The sequence below is a fragment of the Neofelis nebulosa genome, chromosome 9 (assembly GCF_028018385.1).
Source record: "Neofelis nebulosa isolate mNeoNeb1 chromosome 9, mNeoNeb1.pri, whole genome shotgun sequence".
NCBI lineage: Eukaryota > Metazoa > Chordata > Mammalia > Carnivora > Felidae > Neofelis > Neofelis nebulosa.
Genome location: NC_080790.1, coordinates 59366548 through 59388164, shown reverse-complemented (window position 1 = coordinate 59388164; position 21617 = coordinate 59366548). Strand labels below are relative to the sequence as shown.

Below are 21617 nucleotides of genomic sequence, written 5' to 3'. Positions count from 1 at the left end.
GCCTCCCCTCCCACCAATTGCTGGGCGCCATCAGGCAGGTCCTTTCCCTTAAGCACAAATCTTCTGCTCATCGCTGTCTTCCAATCACAGCTGCCGGCCCTCAGGGACTACTTTGCAATCCGCGAAGAGCGCAGGGAGAAGGGAGTGAGTGGGCCCTCTGACCTCGGGAAGTGTAGTTCAACGCTTGAAGGAAATGAGTTGGAGAGTGCGCCAGAATCTGGGCAGCATAAACTACAGTTCCCAGAGGGCGCTGCGGCTGGGAGCTCTTTCTTTCTCACATCGCTCGCCCTCCGTAAGTCCGTTCTGCGGTAGAGGTGACCGGATTCGCGGAGGCTCGTTTTGCAGGTGCTGAAATTGTTCGCGCAGTTCCTAATCATGGTGAGTGTGGGCCCCTGCATCCTGCTTACCTTCTACCTTCGCGCCCTTGTGTGGGGTTTCTTGCACTTGAAGGACTTGTTGGGGGAGGTAGGGAGGGGACGGCTGTGCAAAGCACTGTCCTTGGAGGGCTTTAGTAAAGCCTCGAATTCTCTTTTGGGGGCTTTCGCAGTGACCCAGTAATTGGGATGGGGTTGATTTCCACCTAGGGGCTCTTACAAGGACTCCAGAGAAGTTCATCACTGGAGAGGCGCGATCTCAGTCCTGCTGCATGGCGGGGATGCAAAATACGAAGCTGCGGGTTTTCTCCAAAGCACAATTATAGGGTTTGATAAGGATGATATGGGAGGAGGGGTGTTGGATCTTAACCTCTTTTTCTTCCTTGAGCCCACAGCGTTTTTTAAAGGCTTTTCTCACAAAGCCCTTGAAAGCAGAGAGCCCTTGGTTAAAGATAGTGCTTACCAGGTGCTCCAGATTACAATCGACGTTTTCAAGAGCTGTGTTTCCGCCATATCTAATTTCACAAAATGTTATTTAAAACCTGTTCATTGATCTTTTGTAAAACCAGGAAGTGGTGCAGTGGCGGCATCACTAGCACTGATCTGTGTGTTATGAATTCTAGAGCCACTACTTTTGATATTACACAATGTAACCATCTTGTGAAGGTCTGGGTACCTAGATCACCATATTTTGTCTCTGCTGCAAGGGGGGGAGGTGGGGCAACTCTGACGTAGAAATAATCTGCATGCTGTTTGAAGGTGACATTTGACATCAGACAGAAATTTCTTCAGTACTTGTATTTATAGTTGAAGTTGTTTTTCCTCCATTATTTCCGCTGTATTTAAATGAATTGGAATTTTTCCTGAACCCGGTAAGCCATATTTTCAAGGTAAGGGGATTACTACCTCCTCTACCTTTATAAGGGGCCAGTGGTGACAGCTACTAATTCTTAGTAGCTACTAACTCTTAAATCTCGGTTTCTTACTTATAATTAGTCATTTAAACGATGGTTTGGGCTCTGACCTAATAATCTTAGCAAGAATGCAGGGTACTTAGAGAACCTGAGACTTTATAATTTTAGAACTGTATAGGACCTTTTAAAGATCATCTTGATAAATCTGCCCTACTTCAAATCTTAAAATTGTGTTAAATGAAACCCAAAGAATTATTTGCTCAAGGTCATACACCGGTTTGCTCCCAAGGGTCTTACAGCTTTTTTCACCTTACCATATTGTGCCGTACAATTACCAAGTTATTTTGAAAATTTATTTTCAGGGGCGCCTGGGTGGCGCAGTCGGTTAAGCGTCCGACTTCAGCCAGGTCACGATCTCGCGGTCCGTGAGTCCGAGCCCCGCGTCAGGCTCTGGGCTGATGGCTCGGAGCCTGGAGACTGTTTCCGATTCTGTGTCTCTCTCTCTCTCTGCCCCTCCCCCGTTCGTGCTCTGTCTCTCTGTCCCAAAAATAAATAAATAAATAAAAAGTTGAAAAAAAAATTAAAAAAAAAAAAAAAAAGAAAATTTATTTTCAGTAGCTGAGGTTCTGGAGGCAGATACAAGTTCATACTGCAGATACAAACTGAAGTATTTTATCAGCATTTATATTACCTGATAGCTTTATTCCCTGCAATTCAGAATATTGGAATTCTAAGATTGGAAGGGGATTTGGAGATTATTTAATCTAATTTTAAAAGGTAGCCTGGTGATTGCACGCTAACAGTGGCAGAGCCTATTTAGGATTCTCGCTACACCACCACCACCACCACCACCAACCTCCTTATCCCGCCCCTCGCCCCGGTCTCTCTCTCAAAATAAATAAAGAAAATAAAAGTAGCCTGATGAGGTTAAATGATTTTCCCAAAGTCACAGAGAGAATCCTGGGCCCCCATTCTTAGGTTGTTTTGCTACGCAGTAGATAAAACCAGGCCTCACCCCCAGAAGGTCACCCGGGCACCAGAGAACACAGAGATGTCCATAAGAAAGAATACTCCTGTCGGTTTCCTGAAACTGACAGCAGTCTCACATGACTCAGTCTTCTTTCCTCCTCAGGAGAGGATGTGAACAATCATTGAGTTTAAAAGGGGCCATCTTTTGCAAGCTGTTCAAAGCAATTTTTTTTTTAAAGCGGGAATTGGGAGTGACAGCAAGAATTAACTGTATGAAGGAATCTAAATGATAGTTTGTCTTTTATATTACAGAAATAGATGTAAATTAGAAAGAAAAAAATGAATACATGGGTTTTTCTGTAGAATAACAGAAGGAGCACTTCTATTCAAGCTTGACAACTGAGACATGCACAAGCGTCTGAATCTGCAGGAAGGTCATTAGAGCCCTGCCAAGAGCAAAGACATTCCTTCTTTGGATCTTGGCTGACTGCCCAGATGTCTAAGCAAAGAATAGTAACCTGTCTTCACACTGTAACGTTGTGGAAAGTCAGCAGGAATCTCCCACCCTCCTGCTTTTCAAATGCAGTGTTGCAAAGAGCAAAAAGAACCAAATACACACATCCTTTCCCATTTCATAATCAAACATTCAGACACTTCACTAGGCTTCCTATCCTCTTAACAAGACAGAATTACCTATCTGTGAAAATAATTTGCTCATGGACATAGAAGGAAACTGCTGAGATGGAATTAGTAGTTGTTCACTAGTTGGCCACAACCCCTTCCCTAAGGACTGTGGTCCTGGGAACACTTTTTTAGCAGCTAAAATTAATGCCTAAGATTGACTACATTATTGTGTTCTAACCATCTACCTGTGAGCTTTACAGATAGTGATACTCACTTTCCCCTTCGTTTCTTATCCTGGCTTGCTATACACTGAAGTAGCATGTGTGTATATGTTTCTTAACCCTGCACTTTCATTCATTCAACAAATATTTGTTGGACACTATCTGGGCGTGCAAATTTGAGTCAAAGGTGGACCTCTCACTGCAAGGGGGTGGTGGTTCACAGTCCAGTAGAGAGTAACAGACATGTAAGTAGAAAACCACAGGGTATAATAGTCCTTAGAGGAAAATTTTATGGTGACAGAGACCTATAATTACAGTATTTGCTACATACTGTTCTTAATGCTTTTCTGTTAATTCCCTCAATCCTTTATAACCACCTTATTTGTTAGGTAGTGCTGTCATTATCTACATTTTACTGTGCGGAAACTGAATACGAAGAGGTAAGTAACTTGCCGAAAACATACAGCGAATGAGTAGTAAAGTCAGGATTTAAAACCAGAACCTCTGGGTCTAGAGGCTATCTCTGTATTACACGTTGCCACCTTTCTAGCCCTTGTTTTAGAAAACTGGGTTATCCTCTTGTTTCCTGCACAAGGTTCAATAATGAATTCTCTGGCCTAAAGTAGTACCAAGTACATAATAAAGATTCATTAGTGTATTGTTTAATGAATGAAGTGAGATAACAGTTTATCAGTTGATTTATAAGACCCTGTCATTAGAACTAGTGGCATAATTTTGCCAACTATAGCTGGCTTTATTGTGGTCAGTAAGTTTCCAACCTTCTCAATGCGAATATATACGAATAAAATATCTTAAACAAATTTTTAAAGCATGTTAGGTTTGCTTCCAAACAATTCTTTTACATTTCCAGGTTTTCAGTAGTCGTTTTACAAGACCCAGCTATTCCTTCAGCAAGTATTTGAGCTCCAGCTACATGCCAGGCATTGTTGTAGGCAGTTGGAATACAAAGTAAATAAAATAGATAAAATAAAATAAAAACAAAGCCCCTGGCCTTAAGTAGATTGCACACCTGGGTGCCTTCTGACTTCCACTCAGGTCATGATCTCAGTTTGTGAGTTCAAGCCCCACGTCAGGCTCTTGTGCTGACAGCTTGGAGCCTGCTTCAGATTCTGTGTCTCCCTCTCTGCCCCTCCCCCCCACTCTCTCTCTCTCTTTCTCTCTCAAAAATAATAAACATTTAAAAAAAAAAAAAGAAGAGGGGCGTCTGGGTGGCTCAGTCAGTTGACCTTCGACTTCAGCTTAGGTCATGGTCTCGCAGGTCATGATGAGTTCAAGCCCCACGTCGGGCTCTGTGCTGACAAACAGCTCAGAGCCTGGAGCCTGCTTCGGATTCTGAATCTCCCTCTCCCTCCCCCTCCGCTGCTCATGCTCTGGCTCTCTCTGTCTCTCAAAAATAAATAAATGTTAAAAAATTTAAAAAAAAAAAAAAAAGAAGATTGCATTCTAAAGAGTAGGGGGGAATAATTTCTTCCTCTATTCCCCTTTCCTCACCCACTCTACTTCAAGGGAAGAGGAGAAAATGACAATTAACATGTAAAGGCCATATGATAAAAAATAACCATATACAATTAGTTTTAGTATTCTTTATAAACCTAAAGTCTCTTTGGAAACAGAAGTATGTATTGTAATAAAATTGGTTTATTTGGGGAATTACCGTATTTTGTCTTTTTAGGCGTAGGGAAGGCCTAGGGGAAAAGTTGGTGAAGAGGATGGGGAAGAGACCTAGAAGGTCAAGGAATAACCTTCATAGTTACTCTCCATAGTTTTCTCCTTTTTTCCACTCATACTCTGGTCACATCTTTGGGAAGAAAGCATACATTGTCTGCTATGTACAGACTTGTTTCTCTACAACAGTTGATACTTCTTTGAGAATTTTTTCCTTTGATTTCTATGGGTACCAAATTGTTAAGTGCTGCTGACCTTCAGAGGTTAGGGCTGGAAGGTCATCGGACATAGTCTCCTTCTATTCCAAAGACATGACTCACCCTGGAAGAGAGAATTCTAAATATAAAGAAATCACAGGCTTCTTTCACCATTCGTTTCAGCGGGCCACTTCTCTCCTGCCGGTAACAATATAGGTGACACAGCGTAAGTCCATTTACCCAGCATTGTCAAGGAAAGGAACAGTTCACCTTGATTAAATGTTTCCATCTAAGTAAATGTATCCACTAAGTTCCAAACATTTTTGTTTAACTCTTTTTAAAAGAAATATTTCTATCTTTTTAATTCTCTGAGCTTCCTTTTTTTTTTTTTTTTTTTTGTGACTCTGGATCATCATTTTGAATATTAGTTATTATTTTTTGTCCATATGTCTGTGTTTTGTTCAGGATCTGTTAAGGTCTATAAGGCAACTTCTGTTAGAACTATTATGCTCTCTGTACTTCTCTTTTAAAATTAATTTTCCCTTGGAATCGGGTTGTCAACTGTCACTGTATTATTTTGTTGTTATTTAATACTAAAATTTATTATAATCAAGATATCATTTTCTTGTTTTTCTTTCTCCTTACATAAAAAATAAAGGCTTAATTTTCCTCCTTCAAGTAGTTAAGTTGAATCATGATTAATAGTTTCATTAACATTTTCTGATTCATTGTAAATAGAAAACTTTAGCCACTATTACTCCTCTTCCTGGTGTGAGGGTTCTATTGAGCAGGTGGGAGTGGGGAGATCTGCATAAGGCTCTAGTGACTACGAGAGTTTATATCACCGTATAAGGCACCTCAACATCCTTAGGCCTATTTCAGTGGCAAAATAGCCTTAAAAAGATAGGTACGATTTTGTAAGTAAATCCAGGTTTACAGAGGTAAATAACACTACAGAAATAACGCAGCCAAAGGACGGGCACATGTTCCAGATTTGGGCATGCTGTATTTACTGGACAAGTCTGAAATAAGTTAGTCCTCTACTAAGCCAAATGGTAAGAAACTTTAAAATTTCACAGTAACTTTTGGGGCGCCTGGGAGGCTCAGTCGGTTGGGCAGCCGACTTCGGCTCAGGTCACGGTCTCGCGGTCATGAATTCCAGCCCCGCGTCAGGCTCTGTGCTGACAGCTTGGAGCCTGCTTCAGATTCCGTGTCTCCCTCTCTCTCTGCCCCTCCCCCATTCGCACTCTGTCTCTCTGTGCATTTCAAAAATGAGTAAATGTTAAAAAAATTTTTTAATTTTACAGTATTTTAAAGTATGTGGTTGTCTTGTTACAGAGAACATCCTGAACATCTTTAGGATACAACAGCGTTTGAAAATAAGATGTTAATTAATGAGTCTCTTTCATTACAGTCTGAACCAATCAGAGTTCTTGTGACTGGAGCAGCTGGTCAAATTGCATATTCACTGCTGTACAGTATTGGAAATGGATCTGTCTTTGGTAAAGACCAGGTAGGTCTTCTATATACCTCAAATCAAAATTAGAACATTGTCAATAAACCCTGTATTTAGTTTCAAAGAAATGTTTAAATGATGAAGGAATGGGTTATCCCAATAAATGTAGTAGGCACACTGCTATAAATGTAAGTGGTATCTTATTAATATGTGCTCTTCCAGGCATTGAAAATGCTTTGTAGATCACAACTATTCCACATACTGTATTTTGTTGACTTGGTACAGCCAGCAGGTATTAGTCAGTCAGTGGAAGGTTTTTACTAGTAACAGTAACTATTAGAGTCATGTGGGAGAGAAAGCTACTGAATTAGGACTTCCTTGTTCGCCAGTGGTCTTTAGACACAAAATAGTTGGACAGGCAAATCTGCGTTCCAGTTTAAAGCAGGCACTCCCTATTCCAGCAGGTCTGGTTACACGAAAGTCCATTTCTAAAGTATTCATTTATTATTTCTCTTCACCCATGGATATCAAGTTCTTCCTTCATGCCAGACACTATACTTAGCTTTTCATGAACTAAAATCAGATATACAGCTATGAACCATACGAGTGAGCTGTGGCATGTCACTTCAATTTGGTATTTCTTCCCTGTATACTCCGTTAAAATTCAATAGTGGTGATTCCTTTTACTTTGTCTATTAGCACACTGTTGCTGGTTTTCTAGCATTCCTTTTTCTGAAAGTGGGATGATAACCTGACCTCCTAAAATAATTATAACTAGTAATGGGAATTATACACATACATACACCAAATAAGTAAAAACTCTGCAGGAGGACTTTTTTGTGACTGAGTGACATAAGCTACACTGACAGATGCTGTCGTTGGCTATTTATTTGGCAGCCTATAATTCTTGTGCTGTTGGATATCACTCCCATGATGGGTGTCCTAGATGGTGTTCTAATGGAACTGCAAGACTGTGCCCTTCCCCTCCTGAAAGGTGAGTTGGGGTGGAGGAGAAAAGGATATTATAGTATTCTGTGTCATTCAAAAAAGAGATTTTTAACCAGCCTCTCAATTAGAAACTATTTCACAAAAGTGTTTTTGGGGGCGCCTGGGTGGCTCAGTCAGTTGAGCGTCCGACTTCGGCTCAGGTCATGATCTCGCGGCTTGTGAGTTCGAGCCCCGCGTCGGGCTCTGTACTGACAGCTCAGAGTCTGGAGCCTACTTCAGATTCTGTGTTTCCCTCTCATTCTGCCCCTCCCCTGTTCACGCCCTGTCTATCTGTCTGTCTGTCTCTCTCTCTCTCTCTCTCTCTCTCAAAAATAAATAAAGATTTGGGGCGCCTGGGTGGCGCAGTCAGTTAAGCGTCTGACTTCAGCCAGGTCACGATCTCACGGTCCGTGAGTTCGAGCCCCGCGTCAGGCTCTGGGCTGATGGCTTGGAGCCTGGAGCCTGTTTCCGATTCTGTGTCTCCCTCTCTCTCTGCCCCTCCCCCGTTCATGCTCTGTCTCTCTCTGTCCCAAAAATAAAATAAAAATAAATAAATAAATAAATAAATAAAGATTAAAAAAATTTTTTTTATATAAAAGTGTTTTTGTATTTTGAGCTACAACTACTTGGTAAGATGTATATCAAGAATAAATAAGGGTAAAAGCAAGAAGTAACCCGTGTCGGTTAAAAACTATGCCTTTTTTCCAAGGTGCTTATATATGATTTATCTAACTAAGCATAATATCACACAAGAGTTATACACCTGAGATTGTCTACATTATGTTGTTATTTAAAATCTATTTAACAAGTAATAGCGCCTTTAATGGAGAACTTTTGAACTCTAAGTGATGTCCTCCAAAGCCATATTGCCATGAGGCTGGAAATTGGTTAGTCCCTCATGTAGAGTCTCAACCCACAGCCGTTATCAGATTGAGATATAGCATAAATTGTCCTAATCGTATGCTGCATAGTTTGAAAGCCCATGAGAGTTCTGCTAAGAGCCTTTGAGAATCATTGAACTATTGCACAAATGTAAGACAGAAGTCTTTTCATCAAATTTCACGAACGTTTCATTAAAATGTTAGATCAAGTTGTAAACTAATTTGAATATTTTTCTTTACGTATACTTTCTTTATGATCTTTTTCTTTTAGTAAGGATTAATTAATATTCTCCTATAAGTTCACACAGAACAAAATACATGCACACTCAAGAGAAACCATGCTCAGAATTCATATGTCTGTTCAATAGACATTTACTAGAAGGAGTACTCTGCTGCCTAAATCATGTGGGTGCAAATTGTATAAGAGAGTGCAAGCTATTCTTCTGGCTCCCTTTCTTCACCCTCTTCTTTTCTTTTCTTTTCTTTTCCTTTTCTTTTTTTAAATTGAAGTATAGTTGACACACAACTCACCCTCTTTTTCCAAATCAACTTTATTGCATTGTTGCATTTTTAGTCCTTTCTCTGCTGAGTTCCTCTGCTCTAATGGGTCTAGTTAATAGCTTGTCCCCGATCAGCTGTGAACAGAGAGGGAAAGTTCTGCAAATAAGGATACATGTCACGGAAGAAGATTCCCCCTGACTAAGTAATGTTTCTTTGTATACCTGTTGGGGGCTTTACAGCACCCTTACTGTGACACAAGTTGACCACCGTAAAAATTTACCAGTGACAATGCTGAATCCTGGTTGTCTTAGTCCATCTGGGCTACTATAACAAAAATACCATAGACTGAGTGGCTGACAAACAAAAATAATTCTCAGAGTTCTGGAGGTTAGGAGATCCAAGATTAAGGTACCAGCATGGTCACATTCTGGTGAGAAGCCAATTCCTGGTTCATAGACCACTGTCTTCCTGTGTCCTCGCAAAATGGAAGGGGTGAAGGAGCTCTCTGAGGCTTCTTTTATAAGGACACTAATCTCATTCATAACAGCTGTACCCTTCTAACCTAATCATCTCCCACAAGACCGCCACCTTTTAATACCATCACATTGGGGATTAGGTCTCAACATATGAATTTTGTGGGGGACAAAAACATTTAGTCCGTAGCACTAGTCGTGGCCTTTTTAATACTGTCAACAAAGGAGAGTGATGATATATGTTCTTTAATCAAAAAACAAGTGGTGGATGTTTATTGGAGTAACATAGTAGAATAGTGGTTGACCTCTGGACCAACCCAGGCTGGAATTATAGCTTCACTGCTTTTTGATGGCAGCTGATTAATCTCTTTAAATCTCTTTGTCTTCACGTATCAAATATTAAAGTTAAATTCAATAAAATAAAATTCATAGTGTTATTCCTGGCACAAAACTCAATAAACATTATTTTGAATGTGTGATTCAGATCTTAGACCTTAAAGTAATTACAACGTAAAAATAGATAAATTAGTTTCTCTTTCATGCTGTGGTAGTGTGAATAACAAATGTTGCTTTGAAAGTTATATATTATACCTTGTACAATCTTTGATTATAGAACAAACAGCTATAGAGTTTTTGGATTTGAAACAATTACTGAAATAGGAAAAGCAAAATAAATGTAATTTACATTTCTGCTGATGTTCTGTTTGTTGACTATATTGTCTTTCCCTTCTTAGGCCCATAAAACTTTAAACATTATGATATATAAATGTTAACATTTGCTACAAAGGGAAAGAAGTACTGGGTAGATGCAGTGTGAAAAAGAAGACCTCAGACTTTGGTGTTTCAGTAGCTCTCCATATTTATTGCCATGTTCACAGATGTCATCGCAACAGATAAAGAAGATGTTGCCTTCAAAGACCTGGATGTGGCCATTCTTGTGGGGTCCATGCCAAGAAGGGATGGCATGGAGAGGAAAGATTTACTGAAAGCAAATGTGAAAATCTTCAAATGCCAGGGTGCAGCCTTGGAGAAATATGCCAAGAAGTCAGTTAAGGTGACCATATAGTATTTTATGGGGGTTTTCATTATCAGCATTTAAAATTTGTTTTAGCATTTAAGTGGAGGCAAAATTATTTGCCTCCCTCCCCACCCCAGTTCTGTGCTGTGGTCAGTAAATAGAGAATTTTGCTTGATAAAACTTTTTTTCCCTATAATGTAGAAATTTTTATTTAGAGGTTTTCAAAAATAGTTTGCTCATTACTGTGATACGGAAATTCAGTATTAATTTAGAGACTTCTAGAGAAGGCACAGAACTTTCTGGTGCCTTTTAGCTGTGTGGAAATATTTGTTCAGAATTTGGATTTGTGATTGTAGAGAGAGATGGCTGTAAGTTGCATTCTCAGCAATGAGAGGTTGTGTCTTCTAAAATGCTCAGATTTTCTCAATTCAGAGGAATTTTGATATGCTTGTCTCTTGAGGAGTGGAATTGGTGTAACTTCCTTTTCTCTTTGTGTTCAAGGTACTTTATTTCTAAATTTGCCTTATTATTATAATAAGGCCTCTTTTACCAATTAAATATCAGTTAACTAGAATTTAGTTGTCATAGCTAAAAGGCTTACTGATTAGAGGTTTTATTGATTTTGATAGTTATTCTTCCCTGTCTTGACTTTTTTTTTCCCCTATCCTGACTTTAAACAAAGGTAAGAGAAAATGTTTAAGATTTTTAAAGTTGCCAATTACAATGTTCTATTATAATAATATACATATATCTGAATTTTTGCTTTCTGTAGAATTCATTTCAAATAGCTTATTTTTATCTTCTATAGTCATTAATAGAAAACAGTAGAAATAAGTTGAGGAGAAATCCATAGGTCTCAAAAAATTACAACGTTGTTTGGACTGCTCCAGGCTGCTTGGAGTTGTGGTACTGCTTCCACAGTAATTAACTCCTCAGCCAAAAGTGTCCTTTTTAGGGAAATACACAGTGACACTAGAGTACTTAGGGGCATTGGGGTATCATGTCTTCAGCTTGCTCTCAAATGGGCCAAAAAAAAGAAAAAAAAAAGGCTAAGGATATAGTGTGTGTGTGTGTGTGTGTGTGTGTGTGTGTGTGTGTGTGTGTATAGAGAGAGAGAGGAGAGAGATGGAGCAAGTTGGGGAATCTGGGTAAAAAGGATGTGGGAGGTAGTCTCTGTACTATTCTTACAGCTTTTCGGTAAGTTTGCATTATTTCCTGGTAAGTATGTAATTTTATTAAAGATTTTAATTTTTTTTTTCAACGTTTATGTATTTTTGAGACAGAGAGAGACAGAGTATGAACAGGGGAGGAGCAGAGTGAGAGGGAGACACAGAATCCGAAACAGGCTCCAGGCTCCGAGCTGTCAGCACAGAGCCCGACGCGGGGCTCGAACTCACGGACCGTGAGATCATGACCCGAGCCGAAGTTGGCCGCTTAACCGACTGAGCCACCCTGGCCCCCCAAGATTTTAAAAACTTGAATGAAAAAGCCCATGGTGGATTTTTCTGTATATTTTCCTATACTGTATTATAATGCAGCGTATCCTGTACCTCCCCAAATAAAAAAAAAAAGAAAAGTAGCCTAAAGTGCTTTCTTCTAAGGATTCTTCTCCCTTCTCAGTAGGTATGGATGGGTAGGATATGGTAATCTGTAATTTAGCAAATCCCAGTTAATTCTTAAGATTAGGCAAGATTGAAAATACTCTCAATTAATAAAGACAAATCATTGTCCTAAAGTGAACTGCTCAAGTAGAATTTCTTTCTTGGATTACTTTTATGGAAGGAAATTTTATGGAAGGAAGGAAAAAAAAAAAAAAGAAGGAAAATTTTATGAATGAATTGATGTCTTAGAGCCTTGGATTACTTAGGGTTTTGTGTGTGTGTGTGTGTGTGTGTGTGTGTGTGTGTGTGTGGCAATTAGATAAATGATTTGTCTCTGTTTTGGCACAAAACAAAATAGAAAGACATGGACCTCAGGTCTTGGACACTGCCACCTGGAAAGCAACTTGTGTACATACTGGTAGCTTTCTTAAAGACACATTTTGAGTACGAAACACATTGTACCAAACACTAACAATGGGGTGGAAATACAGTAGAAACTGCAGTGGTAACTTTGCCTATTTTGTTCACACAAACTTGACACAAAGACTACATGTTACACATTCGTCAGTCCTATTCTAAGATAGTTTAGTTAATCAGTATGTGGTCTATAACGGTGCTATGCCTCCTAGGTTATTGTGGTGGGAAACCCAGCCAATACCAACTGCCTGACTGCCTGCAAGTCGGCACCTTCCATCCCCAAGGAGAACTTCAGTTGCTTGACTCGTTTGGATCACAACCGAGCTAAAGCTCAGGTAGGAAAACACCTTTTAAAATCTTATGAATGTTCAACTTTAAAGCCTTTTTCTCACTTTTAAAGTAGCTGAAATTTACTTTTTTATTTTATTGTTTTTGTTTAGTAGGAAGCTTTTCTCATTTATTAGGGAGTCTTTAAATCTAGTCTCTTAAGGAGGCTGAGCTTCATACTTAATTTTCTCAACTATAGGGGTGCCTGGGTGGTTCAGTCGGCTAAGTGTCTGACTCTTGGTTTCAGCTCAGGTCATGATCTCACGGTTCGTGAGCTCGAGCCCCGCATCAAGCTCTGCGCTAAGAGCGCAGAGCCTGCTTGTGATCTCTCGCTCTCCCTTTCTCTCTGCCCTTCCAATGCTCTCTTGTTCTCTCTTTCAGAATAAATAAACTTAAAAAAATTTTTTGAAAAAAAATTTTCTTGACTATATTTAATTTGCTAACTATATTTAAAATGCTGTTCCTAATGTTCTCTTACTGTAGTAGTTAAAAAATCAGTCATTAGTATAGATAATTAACATGACAATGCATAGTTGATTTTTGTGAGATATATAGAACATTATAGAAAGAAAGATTTCAGTTTTTTGTGTTTTATGTGATTGTTTCCTTTTTCCCTATAGCTAAGCAATCAGATTCAGATTTTTTAATTTTATATCTAATTTTATTTTTATGTCTTCTTAATATTCTACATTGTTTCCATAAAACTTCTTAATTACCACTTCTTAGCAACTAAATTTTAATTGTTCTCAAGTGCCCTTACCCCTTGGAGTCTTAGATAAATGTGCCAAGGAGTCAGTGACCAGGGTAATAACAGTAACCTTTTAAAAAAATGAGAAGCCACGGCCAATTATCTGTACTGGTCTCCTAGGTTTTATTGGGTCTAGACAATCCTGGTGCCCTTCAAAAGCCATGACAAAGTTCAGGGTTCTTGGACATAACCTCTTTCCTTTTCCTTAACACTTTTCTGACCATGCCTCCTCATAAACAGGTCATCACTGTTAAGTAGTATATGAATTTAGTCCTTTTTCTTCATTTTTAGAAATTATTTTATGTTAGAGAGCATGAGTGGGGGAGAGGGGCAAAGGGAGAGGGAGGGAGAAATCTTGAGCAAACTCCACACTCAGCACAGAGCTCAATACAAGGCTCATTCCCATGACCCTGGGATCATGATGACCTTAGCCAAAATCAAGAGTTGGACACTCAACTGACTGAGCCACATAGGCTCCCCGCTGTTTCTTCTAAAGAACGCAACTTTGTTGGGGCATCTGAGTGGCTCATTCAGTTAAGCGTCCAGCTCTTGATTTCAGTTCAAGTCATGATCTCATGGTTCATGAGATCAAGTCCCATGTCAGGTCTGTGCTGACAGCACAGAACCTGCTAGGGATTCATTCTCTCTCTCTCTCTCTCTCTCTCTCTCTCTCTCTCTCTCTCTCTCTCTCTCTGCCCCACCCTCGTTCATTCTCTGTCTCTCTCAAAATGAATAAACATTTTTTTAAAAACAATTTTAGTTTCAAGAAAAGTTTTTGTCAAAAGATGGTGTGAGGTCTAAGTTGAAAAACCACTGCTTTAAACTGAGAATTGATCAACTTTCAGCTTTGGAGTACCTAGTAAAGAAGAAAAGAATTGATACTTGTTAAGCTTCTACCCTAAGCGGAATGGTCTACATGTAATTTATCATTTAATTCTTCTAATAACCATATGAGGTATGTTATTATCTGTATTTTACAGATAAGAAACCTGAAGCCCAGAGAGGTCAGGGATCCTGCCACCTAGATTCATCTGAGTCCAAACCCCTAGGTGTGTTCTTACGTAGCAGGGTCAGTACTAGTTCTGTGACCTTGAGAAAGTATATTTACTTTCTTACTAGTTCTTACTAGTTCTGTGACCTTGAGAAAGTATATTTAAGGTATGAAATGGGATAATAATTCTATCTAAAAGGGAAGCTATGTGGATTAAATAAGATCTACATTAAGCCCTTATCATGGTACCTGTCACATAGTAAAACTAAATAAAAGTGGGTTGCTCTTACTATTAATGATTTGTAGTAGTAGTAGTAGTAGTAAGAAGGATATAACCAAAAGTTGAGAAGAGCCATACCTCAGATACATCTCCTTGAATATTCAATTAATTTAGAAGGCCATCCGATAACAAGCTTAAATTGCAAATATTTCCTGTGAGGCTTTAGGCTGTGAGCTGTCTTTTTCCTTACTTTTTAGCTAGAATCTGGTGGGTGGAAGGAACGGGAGTTAGTTTGAATGAGTGGAGACATTTGGGTACTACAAAACATTGTTGAATTTCTTGGCTCTGGATTGCAAGATGGTTACCTACATGCAACAGGGAAAAAGGTAAGGACCCTGACAAACTTGGTTTTCTGCTGTTTGAACTGAGGCCTTGGTGGAGGCAGGCACTGGAAAATTCTGCTTACAGAGGTACTATTAAGTGACACTTTGTCCCAGTGCCTGAAGCCCTTTTCCCTGTAGGGGCAAAAGTCTAATTGAGGAAAGAGACAAAAAGCAGTCTTGTTAGACTTTAACTTTTGGCACATGTTCCAGCATGTCAGTCTGGCACAGGGAGAGCTTGTAGGAAGTTTTTGAAAAAGCAGTTTCTTCCTCCCATAGAAGTTGTTAATCCAGTGAGAAAAATAACAAATGCAAAGACTATTTCATACATGAATGTTGCTAGTCTTAACGTAGTTCATTTTGGAAATCAGGGCCTAGCTACCTAGTGACTGTCTAACACCTGCAGAATTCCCCTGTGTATTTGCAAACCAGAGCTGCATATGTATGCTGACAGGGTAATTTGCCAGTACAACTAGTTAGCTGGTACCAGGGGGAAGAAATTTACTGGGGCTGGAGAATCAGTCCAAAACTGTTTAACAGGTCTACGTGGCAGACATGACAGCATCTAATGGAGCAAGGAAGTGCAGTCCTGGATACACATGAATTTAGACTCGTTCTGACACAAATGAAATTTAGAAACTACATCTGCAAAGTATTGGCCTTTGCTGTCCAGACAGAAATGGATTAACTCAGTAAATTTAAAAAAAAAAAAAAAAAGAGGAAGTAGGCAAAGGACAAAAGAAGGAAGGAGCTTCCTGGAGGGAGGAGAAGCCTGGAAGCAGTTTGTCTTCACCGTACCCTGGAGCAGTTAAGGCTGGCATCCAGCAAAGGTATAGGTTCTTAGTTCTTGGTAACAGACATCTTAGGTTGCTTGCCCTGGGTAAATTTTCCCTTTTCTCTGTGATAACTACTAAATACAAGTAAGAGCAATTCTTCCAAGTCCAGGAAGATCATAGCACAGAAAATGGTACTCGTTGTACTTCATACCACTCTACCTTGACCACTAAGCAGATCAGTAGCTGGATTCTCTAGAAACAAGCTATCCAACTACTTTGTGAAGACTGATGTGCTTTAATAGTCCTAATACTTGCAGAACTCTAGATGAAGCAGGGTTTAGATGAGAAGTGATTTAAATGTCAGAAACAAAATTTTAAGTTAATTTTTAAAAATCATCCAATTATGGGAATGCAAACTGGTACAGCCACTCTGGAAGACAGTGTGGAAGTTCCTCAAAAAATTAAAAATAGATCTACCCTAGGACCCCGCAATAGCACTGCTAGGAATTTACCCAAGGGATACAGGAGTACTGATGCATAGGGGCACTTGTACCCCAGTGTTTATAGCAGCACTTTCAACAATAGCCAAACTATGGAAAGAGCCTCAATGTCCATCAACTGATGAATGGATAAAGAGATTGTGGTTTATATACACAATGGAATACTACTTGGCAATGAGAAAGAATGAAACATGGCCTTTTGTAGCAACGTGGATGGAACTGGAAAGTGTTATGCTAAGTGAAGTAAGTCATACAGAGAAAGACAGATACCATATGTTTTCACTCTTATGTGGATCCTGAGAAACTTTACAGAAGACCATGGTGGGGCGGGGAGGAGAAGGGGGGAAAAAAGTTACAGAGAGGGAGGGAGGCAAACCATAAGAGACTCTTAAAAACTGAGAATAAACTCAGGGTTGATGGGGGGTGGTAGGGAGGGGAAAGTGGGTGATGGGCATTGAGGTGAGTACCTGTTGGGATGAGCACTGGGTGTTGTATGGAAACCAATTTGACAGTAAATTTCATATTTAAAAAAAAAATCCTCCAATTACTGTAGGATTTAATTTTTTTAATGTTTATTTTTGAGACACAGAGCGCTAGTGGGGGAGGGACAGGGAGGAAGGGAGACAGTCCAAAGCAGGCTCAGCACTGTCAGTGCAAAGCCTGAGCCATGAGAGATCACAACCTGAGCCAAAATCAGACACCCAACCGACTGAGCCATCCACGCGTCCCTAACTATTGTAGGATTTAAGAAACAAGTCTCAATTTTAAGGGTTATAGTGAAAGTGAACACAATTTGATTTTTATTTGCTGGAATAAATTAGGGTAAAGATGAATCAAGTCATTGCAAGCATTTTAGGTATTGCCCTTGTCCATTAGTGTCCTTTTTGGTTGGTTGGTTGGTTGGTTGGTTGGTTGGTTGGTTGTTCTATTGCTTTTTACTCTTTATTTTGGAATATAGACTAAGAAGTGACAAAAATAGTACAGAGAATCCCTGTACTTTTTTATACTGTTTAATGCCTTTAAGACCCATCCAAGTTGTTGCCTGTATCAATAGTTTACTCCTTTTTATTATTTGTGCAGTTATTCCCATTTATTTCATTATATGGAAGGACCACCATTTCTAACCATTCTTGAAGGACTTTGGGGTTGTTTCCAATTTGGGGCTATCCTTATTGTTTTTAAATCTTCTTAAATTATCAGAGTATATATCCTTTGGATGGAGTGCTTTTATTGATGTATGCAAAAGCTGTGAACTCTGGCACAGCTATTTTTCTCTCCCATTCTACTGGTAATATGAAAGAAAGAGAAATCACCCACAGTGCTACCCTAACACATTCAGTTCTTAAAAATTTTTTCCCAAAACATTCTCTTCTGGTCCATCATAATTCTGCTGTCTAATTAAGAACAAATTATACATGTAACTAACCATAATTTCTTTTTGCAAATTATCAGGCAATAACAAAATAAGTGAACTGATTTTGTTTATTTAAATCTTTCAAAACATAACTTTTTTTTTTTCGTTTATTTATTTATTTATTTTGAGAGAGAGAAAGTGCAAGCCAGGGAGGGGCAGAGAGAGAAGGAGAGAGAGAATCCCAAGCAGGCTCTGCACTGTCAGTGCAGAGCCCAACGTGGGGCTTGAACCCATGAACTGTGAGATCATGATCTGAGCTGAGGTTGGATGCTTAACTGACTGAGCCACCCAGGCGCCCCAAACATAACTTTCTAACCCTTTGTGTGGCTACATAGTATAATTGATAGTCATGTGACTATAAGGCATGCAGGATCCTAGAGTACTTTTTTTTTTTAAGTTTTTTGGTTTTTTTTAAGTAATCTCTACATTCAGCATGGACCGCCTACTCATGACCCCAAGATCAAGAGTCGCATGCTCCCCCAACCGAGCCAGCGAGATGTCCCCTAAAGTGCTTTTTGAACCTACAATGAGAAATTGTTAGTTCTGGTATCATTTTAGAGACATTTAGAGTCTTTCCTTTGGTTCCCTGTTCTATAAACTGAGGACAGTCATACTTTTGGTAATCTGAATCCCTTCCCACTCCAAAATTTCATAGGATTATTTGAAATTTAGCTAATTCATTTTTATGATATATAATAAAAATTTCTCCTAAATGTGGAGAAAATTCCATATTCTAACCTGATTGCTCAGAAGTGCTGAGGAGACATCTCTAAGTAAAGCAAAGGTCACATTTATATATTCAAACCATATTAATCTCTTGCTGGTGTTTTATATTTGATAAACCCACTATACTGATAAGTCAGGCACAAACTGAGGTGCTCTTTGCTCTCAAATAGTCTACTTTGTAATCTTTTGGGTTCACATTTTGTTTATACAGTTGAGCTTTAGGAAATAACCAAGCAGTAAATTATTATAATAATAATTAACACTATATTATTTTGCAAATCAATATAACTTGGTGTTGAAGTTTCAGAGGCTTTTTATTTTAAGGTTTGTCAGGCACAATTTGAAATAAAAAGCATTTGTCTAAGTAATGTGTTTTCTATTTCACTAGATTGCTCTTAAACTTGGTGTGACTTCTGATGATGTAAAGAATGTCATTATCTGGGGAAACCATTCCTCAACTCAGTATCCAGATGTCAGCCATGCCAAGGTGAAACTGCATGGAAAGGAAGTTGGTGTTTACGATGCTCTGAAAGATGACAGCTGGCTCAAAGGAGAATTCATCACAGTAAGAAAAATCTCTTAACAGCCATGCATAAAGAACTCTTGAGAAACACACCACATTGCTGACCTGAGTGTCTCTCCAAGGGATGGGGGTGGAGTGGTTCTCAAGGAGAGCAGGCCTTTCACAGTTGCTCTGGTGACTACATACTTTCTTTGCAGGTCATACACAGCCAATCTTGATCCAGTCAGATCTGATCTGTTGTGTGGCAGTCAAGATTGATTGCTAAAATGAGAAAAAACTAAAGTTCCCTCCAGTCATCCAGTTCATCTTTATAACGAGATCCATTTCTTTATATGGAATGTAGTAAACTCTGTGTGGATTTGTAGTTTTCTTTTTTCAGAAAGACTGGTGCTTATAATTCAGATAGGTTGGTAAGGCTCACACCAGGTAGTTGAATGATTTTGGAGGGGAAGACATTAAACTATGATTGCAGTCTCTCATCCCAGGATTAGCTCAGAATTGATAAAAACTCTGCTCTCATGATTAATACTGTCTCTGCCTGTCCCCAACCAGACTGTGCAGCAGCGTGGTGCTGCTGTCATCAAGGCTCGAAAGCTGTCCAGCGCAATGTCTGCTGCAAAAGCCATCTGTGACCATGTCAGAGACATCTGGTTTGGAACCCCAGAGGTGAGGACCCAGTGATCTGTACAGGCCGCTCTTTCACTTTTGGCCTCTGATGTTGTGCTATGAAAAGAACATAACCTTGCAGTCGGGAAGGTTAGGTTTATATCCCAGCTCAGCTGCCTACTGGCTGAAAAATCTTGGGAAAGTTACTTAAACTTTGTGAACCATTTGATTATCTTTTACATGGCATTTCTCACAGGGTTGTTAAGGATTAGATGAGATGATATATGGAAAACACCTAGCACACCTGGCGACTGTGACTTTTTTCCTAAAACCTATATTAAGGCCATAGCTTCCTCATTTATAAAATGAGAATTCGGTTTCTCTGGCCTGCTTCTCACAAGGATTGGAGGAGTGGAATGAGATAATAACACATGGAAGTTAACCTGTCATGGAAGTGCCTGGTGATGCTTCCTTATACAGTATTGAAGTCAGGCACATAGTAAGAAAGCATTACCTGGTTTAGTTTTGTTAATTCATGTTCATTTGCTTGTGTGAACTAATTCCTAAGCACCATGAGAATATACAACGTTGATTATTGTTTTTAGGGAGAATTTGTGTCCATGGGCATTATCTCTGATGGCAACCCCTATGGTATTCCTGATGATCTGCTGTACTCATTCCCTGTTACAATCAAGGTATGGTATTTTAGGGTTATTTCCCTCTGTTCCCTTCTGGGAGAGTAGTTACATATTTTTATTAATATTGGTATGTTAGTCTAGAAAGTTGTTCTTTTACTAAGTTAGACATTTTTCTCAACTTTAAAATTGTATGAAGCACAACTTCAGGGTACTAAAAGATTGAAATTAATCTGGAAAGCAAGACTCACCTCTTGTCACTAGACGTACTTTGTTATTATGCCTCTAATATTGGATACCTACCAATAGTATCTTATTTTTATTATGACCATATGAAAGTCATTAGTTTTTTTTTTTTTTTAACGTTTGCTAATTAAATCCTCATTTAAAGATTTTTTTTCTAGATTCAATGAGTTTTAAATCCAAGTGTTGAATTTTTACCAGAATTATATGTTAGTTAAGATCTGGATTTTGATTTGCTTCTTTAGAATCAGACTTTAAAAACAGATACTCCTGTAGCGTAAAGTTCAATCTGAGTTGTTGCTTGCTGGAAGATCAGTTCTCATTTAATTGTAAATCTTTTATTTGCAATTATTTTCAAACAGAACAAGACCTGGAAGGTTGTTGAAGGTCTCACTATTAATGATTTCTCTCGTGAGAAGATGGATCTAACTGCAAAGGAACTGGCAGAAGAAAAAGAAACTGCTTTTGAATTTCTCTCTTCTGCCTGACTAGACAATCATTTTGATGTTACTAAAAGCTCCAGAGCTGAAGAATCTAAATGTCGTCTTTGACTCTCGTAACCAAATAACAATAATGCTATACTTAAATTACTTGTGAAAAAACAACACATTTGAAAGATTGTGTGCTTCTTGGTATAAATTTGTGACAGTTTATCATCATGCTGTTAGTGCTGCATTCTAAATAAAATATATATTCAAATGAAGACGACTCAGACTAATTTCCAGCTAACATTTCATTTCTGTTCAGAAAACAAACTTGCATGTGTCCCAGTTTAGTACTGTGATTTCTTTTTTAACCAGAGAAAAGCAGTAAAGATGGAAAATGTTACAAAATAAAGCATAATTCTCTTCTCATAAACAGGATAGGAAAATCCATCTTGTGATAATGAATCAGTCTACTGTAGAATATATTTTTAAACATCCCTACATTAGACTATTAAACACTTACATATTTTAAATCTTAAAGGTTAGTTCATGCACTGTAGATAATTTGATTTTAACATTATGTGTTAAATAGGTTGCAAAAATAGTGTTAACAGTTTAATGCCATTGGGTGAAATTAGAACAATCATTTTCGTGATGGAATGAAAAGGTAATAAATCTTCCCTTGATGTATTACCTTATAGCAGATAAGGAATAATTTACATTTCATAACTGCTAAATGCCACAGAAATGTATGCTAGTGGGAATGTCCTCAGTCTAAGCTTCT

The 21617-nt window shown here is 38.7% G+C and overlaps 1 protein-coding gene across 1 annotated transcript; it reads left to right on the top strand.

Annotated features, from left to right (window-relative positions):
- Positions 1-227: 227 nt before the first annotated feature.
- Positions 228-21111, top strand: MDH1 (malate dehydrogenase 1). Its single transcript, XM_058683947.1, has 9 exons — positions 228-378; positions 6400-6498; positions 7339-7435; positions 10162-10337; positions 12532-12654; positions 18790-18966; positions 19477-19590; positions 20136-20225; positions 20771-21111. Exons 1-9 carry the CDS (start codon positions 376-378, stop codon positions 20894-20896), a joined length of 1005 nt encoding a protein of 334 aa, XP_058539930.1. The 5' UTR covers positions 228-375; the 3' UTR covers positions 20897-21111.
- The last annotated feature ends 506 nt before the right edge of the window (positions 21112-21617 follow it).

What these genes read in the sequence shown, in the direction of transcription:
- MDH1 (XM_058683947.1), top strand. An exon ending in ACAACCGAGCTAAAGCTCAG is followed by an intron (nt 12,655 to 18,789) that starts GTAGGAAAACAC and finishes CTATTTCACTAG; the next exon opens with ATTGCTCTTAAACTTGGTGT. An exon ending in CATTCCCTGTTACAATCAAG is followed by an intron (nt 20,226 to 20,770) that starts GTATGGTATTTT and finishes ATTTTCAAACAG; the next exon opens with AACAAGACCTGGAAGGTTGT.